This window comes from Nycticebus coucang, chromosome 15, assembly GCF_027406575.1.
Source record: "Nycticebus coucang isolate mNycCou1 chromosome 15, mNycCou1.pri, whole genome shotgun sequence".
Lineage (NCBI taxonomy): Eukaryota > Metazoa > Chordata > Mammalia > Primates > Lorisidae > Nycticebus > Nycticebus coucang.
Window position 1 is genome coordinate 76219008 of NC_069794.1, and position 14049 is coordinate 76233056.

Genomic DNA, 14049 nt, shown 5'->3' on the forward strand with positions numbered 1-14049 from the left:
ATCATTCAAATTATAACATAATTTTTCTGATTGACAAAAAACATGGATTCAATAGCTTATAACTGTGTAACTTTTTATAAAGATAAAATGGACACATTTTATTTTCTTGTGTTTATGAGCATAAAGCATAGAAATTGTCTATTTTATGCTACTTACATAATAGACATAATAAAAGGCTGCCCACAAGTCACCATATATGGGGGAAAATGGAAATTGTGGCTAAATGTACCTTTATTAACAAAACATTCCTTACAAAATTTTTCAAAATACCATATTTACAATATATTCTTTACATATTGGCCACCTCTTTATAAAATTTTGTATTGGCCAATAATCTAGCAATAATGACATCTAGCACCCTCATAAGAACAATTTTTTTTATAGATTATTCACTTACTGGGATTTGGTTCAGAGAAGCCACTCCATAAATATTGTTAATTGAATGTTAGACTGAATGAAAATCAATTCACGAGGACTCCATGTCTTTATTATTATCATAAGAAACAAAATAGAGGTTTCCCACTCACTTATTCTTTAAATATTTATTGAACAACCATTATGCCAAGAACCATGTTAAATGAAAAAAATCCAGAGTCAGGGTGGGTGAGTAAAACAAAAGATGTGGATACAGAACAACAAGAATTAATTGGGGGCCTTTATTATGACCTCTGTGTATTCTTTGGAATTTTTTACACACACAGTACTGAGAGTGACTGAAAGAAGCTTTCCTTCCTTTCTAATCTGCTGATCTTTTCTTATTCCACTGGCTGGCATCTCCAGACAATGCTGAATAGAAAGGGTAAGAGCATACATTCTTATCTTGTTCCTGACCTTGGAAGAACACATTCATTGTTTCAACATTAAGTGTGATTTTAGCTATAGTGTTTTTGTAGAAACACTCTACTGAGGCTCATCAGGAATGAGTGGTAAATTCTCTCAAATAATGTTATGCATCTATTGAGATGATTATATGGTTCTTCCTTTTTAATCTATTAACATACAGGATTACATTGATTGAATTCTAAATAATAAACCAAACTTGCATTCCTGGGATAATGCATTTAGTTTTTTATATATGGCTCAATTTGATTTGTTAAAGCTTTATTAGAGATTTTTGAATCTATGTTCAGAAGGGATATTAGACATTAATTTTATTTTTCTATAATACTTTTGTCTGGTTTTGAAATCAGGGTAATGTTACCTCATAAATCAATTGAGGTGTTTTCCTCCTCCTTTCTATTCAAAAAAGGTCTTCTAAATTTATGAATATTTTGGGATAGCTTTTTTTATGGGAAGGTTTTGAACTAATTCTAAATTTTTTATACATATGAGATTATTTGGCTTATTGAGTAGTAGTCTTCATGGTAGTTTGTGTCTTCCCAAGAAATTTGTCAATTTTATCAAGAAAATTTTCAGTTTTATCCAAGATACAAAATATTTCATAAAAATTGCTCATATTTCTTTATAATGTATTTATTGTTCATAGGATCAATAGTGATGAGCCCCATTTTATTCCTAATATTGCTAATCAGTATCTTTTATTTATTTATATATCTATTTTGACAAATTTGATCAATGTGAATAGATACTTATTAACCTTGCTGATCTTTTCTAAGAGTTAGTTTCTTATTTCATTGGTTTTCTCTATTGGTTTATTGATTTATGATTTTATATTTTATTATTTATTGTGCTCTGGGGCTTCATTTACTCTTATTTTTCTAGTTTTTTTCAGGTTGATTCTGCGATCAATAATTTTAGACCTTTATTTTCTAAGAAAAACATTTTACAATGTAAGTGTTCCTCTATGCAGGGCTTTAACTGCATTTCATACAATTAAAAAGTTGTATTTTCATTTTTATTCTATTCAAAATATAATTTCTTTTTTTTTTTTTTTGAGACAGAGTCTCACTATGTGTCCTTCAGTAGAGTCCTGTGGCATCACAGCTCACAGCAACCTCAAACACTTGGGTTTAAGCAATTCTCTTGCCTCAGCCTCCCAAGTAGCTGGGACTGCAGGCACCTGCCACAACACCTGGCTATTTTGTTGTTGTTGTTGTAGTTGTCATTGTTGTTTGGCAGGCCCAGGTCGGGCTTGAACCCTCCAACCCTAGTGTAACGTGGCCAGTGCCCCAGCTGCTGAGATACAGGTGCCGAGCCCAAAATATAATTTCTATTGTGATTTCTTTTGTGACCCATGGAATATTTAGAAATGAGTTCTAAAGTGGTTATTTCCCTAATATATTGCTATTATTGATTTCTAGTTTAAGAACATTGTGGTTTAAGTTCTACTGTACAATAATAACATTGTGTATAATTTTAATCCTTTAAAATTTATTGTCTTGTTTTGTTGCTGAGAATATGCTAATTTGGTAAATATTCCACGTGCACTTGAATAAAATGTATATTTTGTTGTTGGGTGGTGTTTCTTAAAAATATCAATTTGGTTAAATGGATTATACTATTGTTCAGACCCTCGACATACTTTCTCAATTTTTATTTATGGTTTCAATTAATTAAGTAGAGGATCATTTGAATTCCAACCATATTTGTGGATTTACTGAATTTACCATTCAATTATGTCATTTCTTCCTTGTTTTTAATAAATGTCTAATAAGTGTTTAATTAGTGATTACATATTTAAGATTCTAATGTTTTCTTGACAGATTCATCTCTTTATAATTAAGAAATGTTCATCTGGATCATTAGCCCTATTTCTAATCGTGAATCCTGCTATTTCTTATAGCCATTCTGGATTTTGATTACTGCTTACATTGTAAATCTTTTTTTACCCTTTTCCTTTTGACCTGTTTTTTTTTTGAAGTGTGTCTTTTGTAGAAATCATATAGTTGTGGCTTGTTGTTTTTAATCCAATATGACAATCTTGCCTTTTAATTGGAGTGTTGTTTGTATTTGATATAATTTTAAACATGTTTTGGTTTAAATTGAGCATCTTCTAGTTTGTTGCATTTATTCTTCATTGTTGTCTCATTTTCTGACTTCTTCAGTAATTGTATTTAAAAAAATTATTTTATCTCCACTATTGGTTTATTAACTTTACCTCTTTATATTATTTGTTTAGTTGTCCTGTGGCAGTGGTTCTCAACCTTCCTAATGCCTCCTAATGTCATGACCCTTTAATATAGTTCCTCATGTTGTGGTAACCCCCGAAACATAAGATTATTTTCATTGCTACTTCATAACTATAATTTTGCTACTGTTATGAATCGTAATGTAAATATCTGATATGCAGGATATATTTTCATTGTTACAAAGGGGTTATGACCCACAGGTTGAGAACTGCTGTACTTATAGAGTTTGTTGTATATATATGTAATATATCACAATAATCAAATAATACTATAGTACAATTCTCCTTTTCCATTCATTGTGCTATACCTATTGTTTATTTTAATTCTACATAACTGGTAAGCCTCATAGTACATTACTAGGTTTATTTCAAACAGTCAAGTATTTGTTAAAAATGCAAAAGCAAAGTTTCTTATATTTGCCCTCGTAACTAACATCTCTGTTACTCTTCATTTCTTTGGAGAGATCCAAATTTCTTTGTGATATACTTTTTACTCTTTGTGATATACTTTTTACTCTTGCGTGAAGAACTTCATTTAACATTTTAAGTATTACAGGTCTTCCAGTGATGAATTCTCCATTTTTTTACATTTTAATGGATTTTTACTTCACTTTAATCTTCTGAAGACATCTTTTACTGGTTATAGAATTTATTTTTTCTTTCAAAAATTTAAAGGTATTTCATTGCTTTCTAGTCTATATGGTTCTAATAAGAAGCCTGCTTTTATTCTTAAATTAAAAACATTTTTTAGTGCGGTACCTGTGGCTCAAAGAAGTAGGGCGCTGGTTCCATATGCCGGAGGTGGTGGGTTTAAACCCAGCCCTGGCCAAAAACCACACACACACACACACACACACACACACACAAATAAATAACAAAAGGAATAATTAGAAATCGGTCCCCAAATTTAAAAAAAAACAAACATTTTTTAAAGACAGTATCTTGGTGTGTCACCCAGTCTGGGGTGCAATGGCCCAATTACAGCTCACTGAATTCCTGGGTTCAAGTAATCCGCCTGCTTCAGCTTCCAGAGTATCTAGGACTACAGATGCTCCACTATGCCTGGCTAATTTTTAAGTTTGTTTTTATAGATGGGGTCTTGCTATATTGCCCAGGCTGGTCTCTAATTCTTATCCTCAAGTGATCCTGCCTTACCCTCCCAAAGTGTTGGAGTTACAGACATGAGCCACTGCACCTGGCCTACCTGGGTCATTATGATTACCTTCTGTACATGTTTGTTTTGTAAATTTGGCTGCTTTACATGTTCTCTTGGTCACTGATTTCTAGTAATTTGATTATGAAAAGTATTTGCATGATTTTATTTAGGTTTATTCTTGAAATTTGTTGAGATCTTAAATTTGTTAGTTTAGTTTTCAACAAACTTGACATTTTCAACCATTGTTTCTTCAAATATTCTTCTGCCTCCTCTTTCTTCTGATGCTCTAAGCATGTACTAGTAGAATGCTTGACATTGTTTTCACAGTAAAACAAGGCTTTATTTTGTTTGTTTTTTACCGTCTGTGCTTCTCTACTGACATGTTTTTATACTTACTGATCTCTTTTCTAGGGTTTACAATATAATCTTAATCTCAGAAAAATTTTCATTTCAGAGATTTTATTTTTAGCTCATGAAGTTCCATTTTGTTCTTTTTTATACCTTTCATTTTATTGCTTGTTATATTCATGTATTCCTTTACATCCCAAAACATGTTTATAAAATGTATAATGCTACATCTCATCTTTGTAATTTCTCGGTATGTCCTCAATAATATATTTTTTGTCTAATTATAGGTCTTTCCTGTTTCCTCATATACCTGATATCTTTTATTGAATGCTGGACATTACAAATGTTGTTATATTAGTTGTGGATTTTATCCTTTAAATATTGTTGGACTATGTTTGGACATGTCAGTAACTCAAATCAATTTGAATCTTTTGAGGCTTAATCTTATCTTTTGTAATGATAGGTCTGGAATAGTGTCTACTATGGGACTAATTCACCCTTATTATTCCAAGTGTGGTCCATACAAGGAATTTACCTAATAGCCTATGTAATGGTAAGTCTTCCCTCTCTGGCTGGTGGGAATACAAACTATTACCAGCTCTGAATGAACTCCAAAAATTTTTCAGCCTAATGCTTTCTGATAGTTCTCTCGCAGGTCTGGGTATACTTTGCTCATGCATGCTGAGAATAAGTTCTCAGCCAAAGGGAATCTTCTGTAGATCTCTAGACTTTCTGTCTTTCTTTTCTGTCCCCTCTTTTCTGTTTTTTTTTTTTTTTGCCTAGAAAATTCTAGCTACCTTGGCCCACTGACCTCTGACCTTTGTGTCTTCAGTCAAATACTTGGGCTTTCCTTTGGTTCCATCTTCCTTCACTGTGGCTTGGAAATTGGCCTTCTCTTGGAAATAGCCTTGAGCAGCCTGTCATCTAATACATGAAAACCATGTTTCACATAGTTTTTCTAATACCATAGTGGGTTTTTTTCCGGTAAAAAAGTAATTCTTATAGCACTTAGTCATGCATACACAGAAGTAATATTAATATATGACCTCTATAAATAGTATGACAATTGTTTTAGTGATCAAATTAGACAGAGTCTATCCCTGGCAAAACCAATAACTATTTGAAATGCCCTGGCCTCTTTTTTTTTTTCTTCTGTCTGCAAAATGTATGTGTAATGGTGTGATATTTAATAAATCAATAGAGACTCAGTGCCTGTAGCACAGTGGTTATGGCACCAGCCACATGCACCAAGGGTGGAGAGTTTGAACCCAGCCTGGGCCAGCTAAACAACAATGATAACTGCAACAAAAAATAAGCTGGGCATTGTGGTTGTAGCTATTCCCAGGTACTTGGGAGGCTGAGGCAAGAGAATCGCTTAAGCCCAAGAGTTTGAGGTTGCTATAAGTTGTGACGCCACAGCACTCTACTGAGGGTGACATAGTGAGACTCTGTCTCAATAATAATAATAATAATAATGTCAATAGATATGTCTAGCATCATATTTTATCCTAAGTTGGCCCATGATTTTAAGTTTCTCACTATAGCCTACTACTTGCAAAAAAAGAAAAAAGAAAAAGCTTGGATTTGTGTTTTCTTTTATTAAAAAATAAGACCCTATTGACCAATCTGTGGCTCATGCATTTGTAATTATTTTTCTAACACAGAGTATTCTGCCACTCCCTATCCAGTCACTTAAGAAGGGCAGCGCCTGTGGCTCAAAGGAGTAGGGTGCCGGCCCCTTATACCGGAGGTGGTGGGTTCAAACCCAGCCCTGGCCAAAAACTGCAAAAAAAAGAAAAAAGAAAGAAAGGAAGAAAGAAATGTTGAAGAAATTTGATCAGTAGAATCATCTGTGATCGTGATATTCCTGGAAAACACTATTCCTCAGCCTCACTGGTGCAGTGCTCTAGCCAAATGCATCTCACTGTCAACATCTACACAGACTGCAATTGTTCATAGAACTAGACATTTTTGTATCATTGGACATTCAGTGACACTGTCCAGTGACTTTTGCCTGTTCTGTTTCAGAATTTAAGTTCCTGGAACATAGAATTTGGGGAGTAGTGCACAGATCATACAGCATAATTGTGATTGCAATAACGCAGCACAGCAGAAAGGTTGTGTTACGCTCCCAGGAACACAATATTTATGCTAGGTTTCTCTAACTTCCAGTCCTTAAAACAGAATAATAAAACAAAAATGGGAAGGCAAGGTGGCTAATAAGCCTTTTAGCTTTACATTTTAATCTGTATCTGGTTTTTGAATTCAGAATGAGTTAAGTAAAGGCATGGGATTGTTCATTTTTAGAAAGTTCCACTAAAATGGAAAATAGTATTTACTATAGGACTTGGGATCAAAATTCATCACTTAGTACAGAAACAGAGTGATATATTCCATGGACAATTTTTTTTTTTTTAACCAGGAGGTTTAAAACGACATGGAATTAGTTGGGTGTGGTGGCTTACACCTGTATTCTAAGATTCTGGGAGACTGAGATGGGAGGATCACTTGGGGCCAAGAGTTCGAGAACAGCCTGAGCAAGAGTGACCTGTCTCTACAAAAAAAAAAAAAATTATCCTGGCATAGTGGCACATGCCTATAATCCCAGCTACTCACAAGGCTGTGTCTTTGTGTTAGATGACTTTTCCTCAACTATAGGCTAATGTAAGTGTTCTGAGCATATTTAAGGTAGGCTAGGCTATACTCTGATGATTTAGAGATTAGGTATATTAAATCCATGTTCACATATGATGGGTTTATTGGACTGTAACTCCATCTAAATTTGAGGAGCAACCTATTTGTTCTGCCTAAGTATATTGATGGTAATTAACATTCTCCCCCCAGAGACAGTGAAGAATGTCACTAAAGTCCACATGCGATCTGATAGACATAATAAATACTTACCACGTTGTACAAGCTGATGCACCAACGTTCAAAAATAATCTGCCCAGAAAATCCATTGAAAAAGGTAAACCAAAGCTGAAAGACAAGGACACCAAATGAAACATTCTATTAATGTTATATTGTAGATCCATATTTTTAAAAGTGATACAGAAAAGGGACACCTCAGTTGGCTGAGCTGCTAGAGAATAATTAATACAACTGTTCTTTCACAAATTATAAATTGCAAAACCACATATTACTGATATTAAAAATATTGATTTACGTGTAATTAATGGCATGCATCTTTATACTAACATACGAGTTTCTTGCAAAAGCCATTTGCAAAGTAATCTCCCAAATCAAGTAATGAAGATTTGTTTTTGTAACAAGTAACAAATTTTATGTCTTCCACAGGCACAATCATTTCAAATATCCTTTCTATATCACAGTGGGTTAATAGTAATAGCCAGGATATGGGGCTATATACTTATATACCACAGGCATTATGATGTTACTTTAAATACATCATCATATGTAGTCCTCATAGCAATATTATAAAATAGATATTACTATCTCAATTTAAGAATTGGCTAAGGGAGGTTAAATCAATCACTCAGGTCACACAGCTAACAAGTGACAGAGATGGGATTAGATACCAGACCCATATGATTCATGGCACATACTCTTAAAATCATATGTTAGGGGTTATCTGCTAAAGTCTTCTGTAATCATAAGACTCTTCATATAGTTAACATAGTAAATTAGAAAAAAGATCCTGTGAGAGGTAGGCTTTAAATGCATGTAATTTAGAGTCACATATACTTGGCTTTGAAGGCCTGATCTATTGCTTCCTAGTTTAACTAATATGTAAACTTTGACAAGTGATTTATTCTCTCTTTGCTTCAGTTTCTCATAAGATTTGTAAATTTTAAATAAGATAATATATAAAAATATATAAAAGTAATTATAGGCAGTCCCCAGGTTATGAACGAGATAGGTTCTCTAGGTTCATTCTTAAGTTGAATTTGTATGTAAGTTGAAACAGGTACATTTACTCATTCCCTCTATTTTTAAGTGTGAGTTGTGTACAGGTGGATGTTTGTAACTCAGGGACTTATTGTATTAGCCCCCATGTTGTGTGTAGGTCAGATGCTGGTAACTTAGAGACTGCCTATATCACAGTGCCTGACAAACTGATACAATTCAATAAATGTATTCTTGCTATTTACTCACATCTAAGAAATGTAAAATATAACTTTTTAAAATAACCCCCAAATCCTTTCTAGAATGACTATAAATTAACAACAAAGTGCACAATAGACCCTCCATAGTTGACCACCTCCCTACACTGACCACCTTCTTAAGTTGACCTAATTTTCATAGACCAGACATATACCACATGTACATACCAGTACAGTAGGCCTGGTTCCTTCACTGTATGTGGACCAGTTAATTACACGCCCTTAGATCTCAACTTACAGAGGTTCTACTGAATTTATAAAATACAAGTCAGACTCTACAAAACCTTGCAGTTAAATTGGTTTAAAAAACCCACAATTTTACAAACTAGCGGAGAGCTCCTCTGCCTTCCCAAGTTCAAGTACTGTCGTGGGTGACAATTCGAAGACTTCTTGAGGGCCCAGCACCAGGCTACCAGCTTGTGCAAGTTGCTCATTTTCTCCCTGGACCTGATCTGTAGTGGTTGGTGCGATATTGGGTACACATCAGTTGTGAGACTTTCTCCTGCCCAGGGAATGTCAGACCTTGTATCTTCATTCATATCACTGGATCTCCTGTACACATTCCCTTGTAACTTCCCAGATTGGGACAGCCACACAGGGCTGGCTAAACTGAGGGTAGCTACAAGACTCCCAGTGTCTAGCCCACAGGGATTTACATTCCTAAGGGAAAGGCAAGTACAGTGCACTAAAAAATACTACTAGATCTAAGAAAAGAGATAGAAACCAATATAAAAATAGGGGGATTTCAACACCCTACTGATAGCACAAGAAAGAACAGAAAGGCAAAAAATCAACAAAGAAATACAGAGCTTAACTTGAATTCTAGACCAAATGTATCTAACAGACATTTATTTATTTTTTATGCTTCTTTTTTTAATTTTAATTTTAATTTTTACATATACATGTGTTAATTAGGTTTCCACTTTTCTTTTCTTGCCTTCACAAAATTAAAAAGACTTAAAATTTAATAATGATAACAATGTTTAAGATACAGATTAGAAACAAAAACCTTGTAAAGAATGAACAAACATAAATACATTCAGACAAGGAATCAGACAATTGCTACATCAAAATATTAAGTAATAATAATAATAATGCAAAGAAAGTAACATTCACATTTTCAAATAAGAGTATGTCTATTATAGAATGCTTTGACTCTGAGATTCAGTATGGAGTCATCGGTTAAATTCTTATTACTTTTTTTAGTATCAAAAAATAGACAAATAATGTTTATAAATAACAGTAAAAAATAATTTCAAAAAACAGATCATGCTAAATCTTATAGACAACAGAAAAAGAAGAAATACATCAAAATCATTCTACTTGATCTGGCTACACCTGATATTAAAGTTTGAGAAAATATATTATCATAAAGGAGAAATTTTGAACATATGTCACTTATAAATATCCTAAACAACATATTAACATGTTGAGTTAAAAATTAATATTTTAGTAATACACTTTGGTCAAAATTAAAACCAATTTATGTGAAGATTAGTCACTATTTTCTTTTCTTTTCTTATTCTTTTTTTTTTAATTCTTTTCCTTTCCCTCAGCCCTTCTCTCCTTCTCTGTCTGCTCTTTCCCTTCCCCCATGCCCTAGCATGTCATTAATCATCATTAATTGTCTTCAAATCAAAATTGAGTACATAGGATTTATACTTCTCCACTTCTGTGATGCTTCACTAAAAATAATGTGTTCCACCTCCATCCAGGCTAGTACAAATGCTGAAAAATCTCCATTTTTTATGGCTGAATAATATTCCATCGTATACATATACCACAACATACTGATCCATTCCTGGGTTGAAGGACATTTAGGTTGTTTCCACATTTTGGCAATTATAAATTGGACTGTGATGAACAGCCTACTACAGGTGTCTTTATAATAAAAAGGTTTTTTTCTTTCTGGATAGATGCCCAGTAATGGGATTGCAGGATCAAATGGGAGGTCTAGGTTGAGTTCTTTGAGGTTTCTCCATACTTCCTTCCAAAGAGGTTGTATTAGTTTGCAGTCCCACCAGCAGTGTAAAAGTGTTCCTTTCTCTCCACAACCGCGCCACCATCTGCAGTTTTGAGATTTTGAGACAGAGGCCATTCTCACTGGGGTTAGGTGATATTTCAGGGTGGTTTTTTTTTTTTTAATTAGATCATAGCTGTGTACATTATGTGATCATGGGGCACCATACACTGGTTTTATATACCATTTGACATATTTTAATCACACTGGTTAACATAGCCTTCCTGGCATTTTCTTATTTATTGTGTTAAGACATTTATATTCTACATTTACTAAGTTTCACATGTACCCTTGTAAGATGTACTGTAGGTATAGTCCCACCAATTACCCTTCCTCTGCTCATCCTCCTCCCTCCCTCCTCTTCCTTCTCCCCTTCCCCATATTCTTATGAAAGCCATAAATTAGTTTCATAGTGGGGCTGAGTACATTGGATACTTTTTCTTCCATTATTGAGATACTTTACTAAGAAGCATATGTTCTAGTTCCATTCATGTAAACAAGAAAGAGGTAAAGTCTCCATCTTTATTTAAGGCTGCATAATATTCCATGGTGTACATATACCACAATTTATTAATCCATTCATGGATCAATGGGCACTTGAGCTTTTTCCATGACTTAGCAAATATGATATTGGGCTGGAATAAACACTGTGGTACAAATATCTTTGTTATAATGTGATTTTTGGTCTTCTGGGAATATACCTAGTGGAGGAATTAAAGGATCGAATGGCAGGTCTACTTTTAGATCTCTAAGTGTTCTCCAAACATCTTTCCAAAAGGAATGTATTAATTTTCATTCCCACCAGCAGTGTAGAAATGTTCCCTTTTCTCCACATCCATGCCAACATCTCTGGTCTTGGGATTTTGTGATATGGGCTAATCTTACTGGAGTTAGATGATATCTCAAAGTAGTTTTGATTTGCATTTCTCTGATGATTAAGGATGATGAGCATTTTTTCATATGTCTTTAGGCCATGTGCCTGTCTTCTTCAGAGAAGTTTCTCTTCAAGTCCCTTGCCCATCCTGAGATGGGCTCACTTGGTCTTTTCTTGCTTGTATGTTTGAGTTCTCTGTGGATTCTAGTTATTAAACCTTTGTCAGAGACATAACCTGCAAATATCTTCTCCCATTCTGAGGGCTGTATGCTTGCTTTATTTACTGTGTTCTTGGCTGTGCGGAAGCTTTTTAGTTTGATCAAGTCACAGTAGTGTATTTTTGAAGTGGCTTCAATTGCCCAGAGGGTCCTCCTCATAAAATATTCACCGAGACCGATTTCTTCAAGAGTTTCCCTACACTTTCTTCTAGTATTTTTATAGTTTCATGTCTTAAGTTTAAATCTTTAATCCAGTGAGAGTCTATCTTAGTTAATGGTGAAAGATGTGGTAGGTTTCAGTCTTCCATGTGTTGCCAGCCAGTTCACCCAGCACCATTTGTGAAATAGGCAATCTTTTTCCCAATGAATGTTTTTAATTGGCTTGTCAAAGATCAAATACAGTAAGTAGCTGGGTTCATCTCTTTGTTCTCTATTCTGTTCCATACATCTACCTCTCTGTTTTTGTGCCATTACCATGCTGTTTTTATCACTATCGATTTATAGTATAGTCTGAGGTCTGGTAGTGTGATTCCTCCTGCTTTGTTTTTATTTCTGAGTAATGCCTTGGCTATTTGAGGTTTTTTCTGATTCCATATAAAATGAAGTATTATTTTTTCAAGATCTTTAAAGTATGACAGGGGAGCTTTAATAGGGATTGCTTTAAAATTGTATATTTGTTTGGGTACTATGGACATTTTAACAAAGCTGATTCTTCCCAGCCATGAGCATAGTACATTTTTCCATTTGTTAACATTTTCAGCTATTTCTTTTCTTAGAGTTTCGTAGTTCTCTTTATAGAGAACTTTCACGTCTATAGTTAGATAATCTCCCAAATATTTCATCTTCTTTGGCACTTATGAAACAGTGAACAGAATAGAGTCCTTAACTGTTTTTCAGCTTGACTATTGTTGGTATATATAAAGGCTACTGATTTATGAATGTTGATTTTGTAACCTGAGACTCTGCTGTATTCCTTGATCACTTCTAAAAGTTTGGTAGTAGATTCACTGCTGTTTCCAGATATACAATCATATCATCTTTAAAGAGCGAAAGTTTGATCTCTTCTGACCCTATATGGATACCCTTGATCGCCTTTTCTTCCCTAGTTGTGATGGCTAAAACTTCCATTACAATGTTAAAGAGCAGTGGAGACAATAGGAAACCTTGTCTGGTTCCTGATCTGAGTGGAAATGATTTCAATTTAACTTCATTCAATAGCATATTGGCTGTGGGTTTGCTGTAGATGGCCTCTATCAGTTTAAGAAATGTCCCTTCGATACCAATTTTCTTACATGTTCTGATTATGAAGGGATGCTGGATATTATCAAAAGCTTTTTCTGCATCAATTGAGAGAATCATATGGTCTTTGTTTTTTAATTTGTTTATATGCTAAATTATATTTATAGATTTATGTATATTGAACCGGCCTGGAGACCCTGAGATAAAACCAACTTGGTCATGATGTATAATTTGTTTGATGTGTTGCTTGATTGTTTTTGTTAGGATCTTGTTGAATATTTTTGCATTCATTCTTGTTGGGTCTTTTCCTGGTTTGGGGATCAGGGTCATGTTTGCTTCAGAGAATGTGTTGGGTAGTATTCCTTATTTTTCTATACTTTGGAACAGGTTGAGTAACATAGGTACTAGTTTCTCTTTAAAGGTTTGGTAGAATTCTGGCATGAGCCATCTGGTCCCGGGCTTTTCTTTTTAGGGAGATTTTGTATGGTTGATGCTATTCAGAACCTAATATAGGCCTGTTCAACATTTCCACTTGATTCTGGCTAAGTTTTGGAAGGTGACATGCTTCCAAGTATTGGTCAATTTCCTTCAGATTTTCATATTTCTGAGAATAACGTTTCTTGTAATATTCATTAAGGATTTTTTGAATTTCTGAGGCGTCTGTTGTTATTTCGTCTTTTTCATTTCTGATTGATGAAATTAGAGATTTTGCTCTTTTTTTCCTGGTTAAGTTAGCCAAAGGTTTATCTACTTTATTGACCTTTTCAAAAAACCAACTTTTTGATTTATTGATCTGTTGTATAATTCTTTTGTTTTCAATTTCATTTAATTCTGCTCTGGTTTTGGTTATTTCTTTTCTGTTACTCGGTTTGGGTTTGGAATTTTCTTTTTTTTCCAGATGCTTGACATGTCCCACTGAGTTGTTAACTTTCTCTCTTTCCATTCTCTTGAGGAAGGCATGCAGTGCTATAAATTTCCCTAT

At 34.0% G+C, this 14049-nt stretch overlaps 1 protein-coding gene across 1 annotated transcript in view; it reads right to left on the reverse strand.

The window, feature by feature from the left end:
• The window catches only part of LOC128566496 (phospholipid-transporting ATPase IB-like), a 372171-nt gene that overhangs the window by 105764 nt on the left and 252358 nt on the right, over positions 1-14049 (reverse strand). The window contains exon 26 of the mRNA XM_053563334.1: positions 7497-7571. Within this exon, the coding sequence (XP_053419309.1) occupies positions 7497-7571 (75 nt within the window). The remainder of the gene's footprint in view (positions 1-7496; positions 7572-14049) is intronic.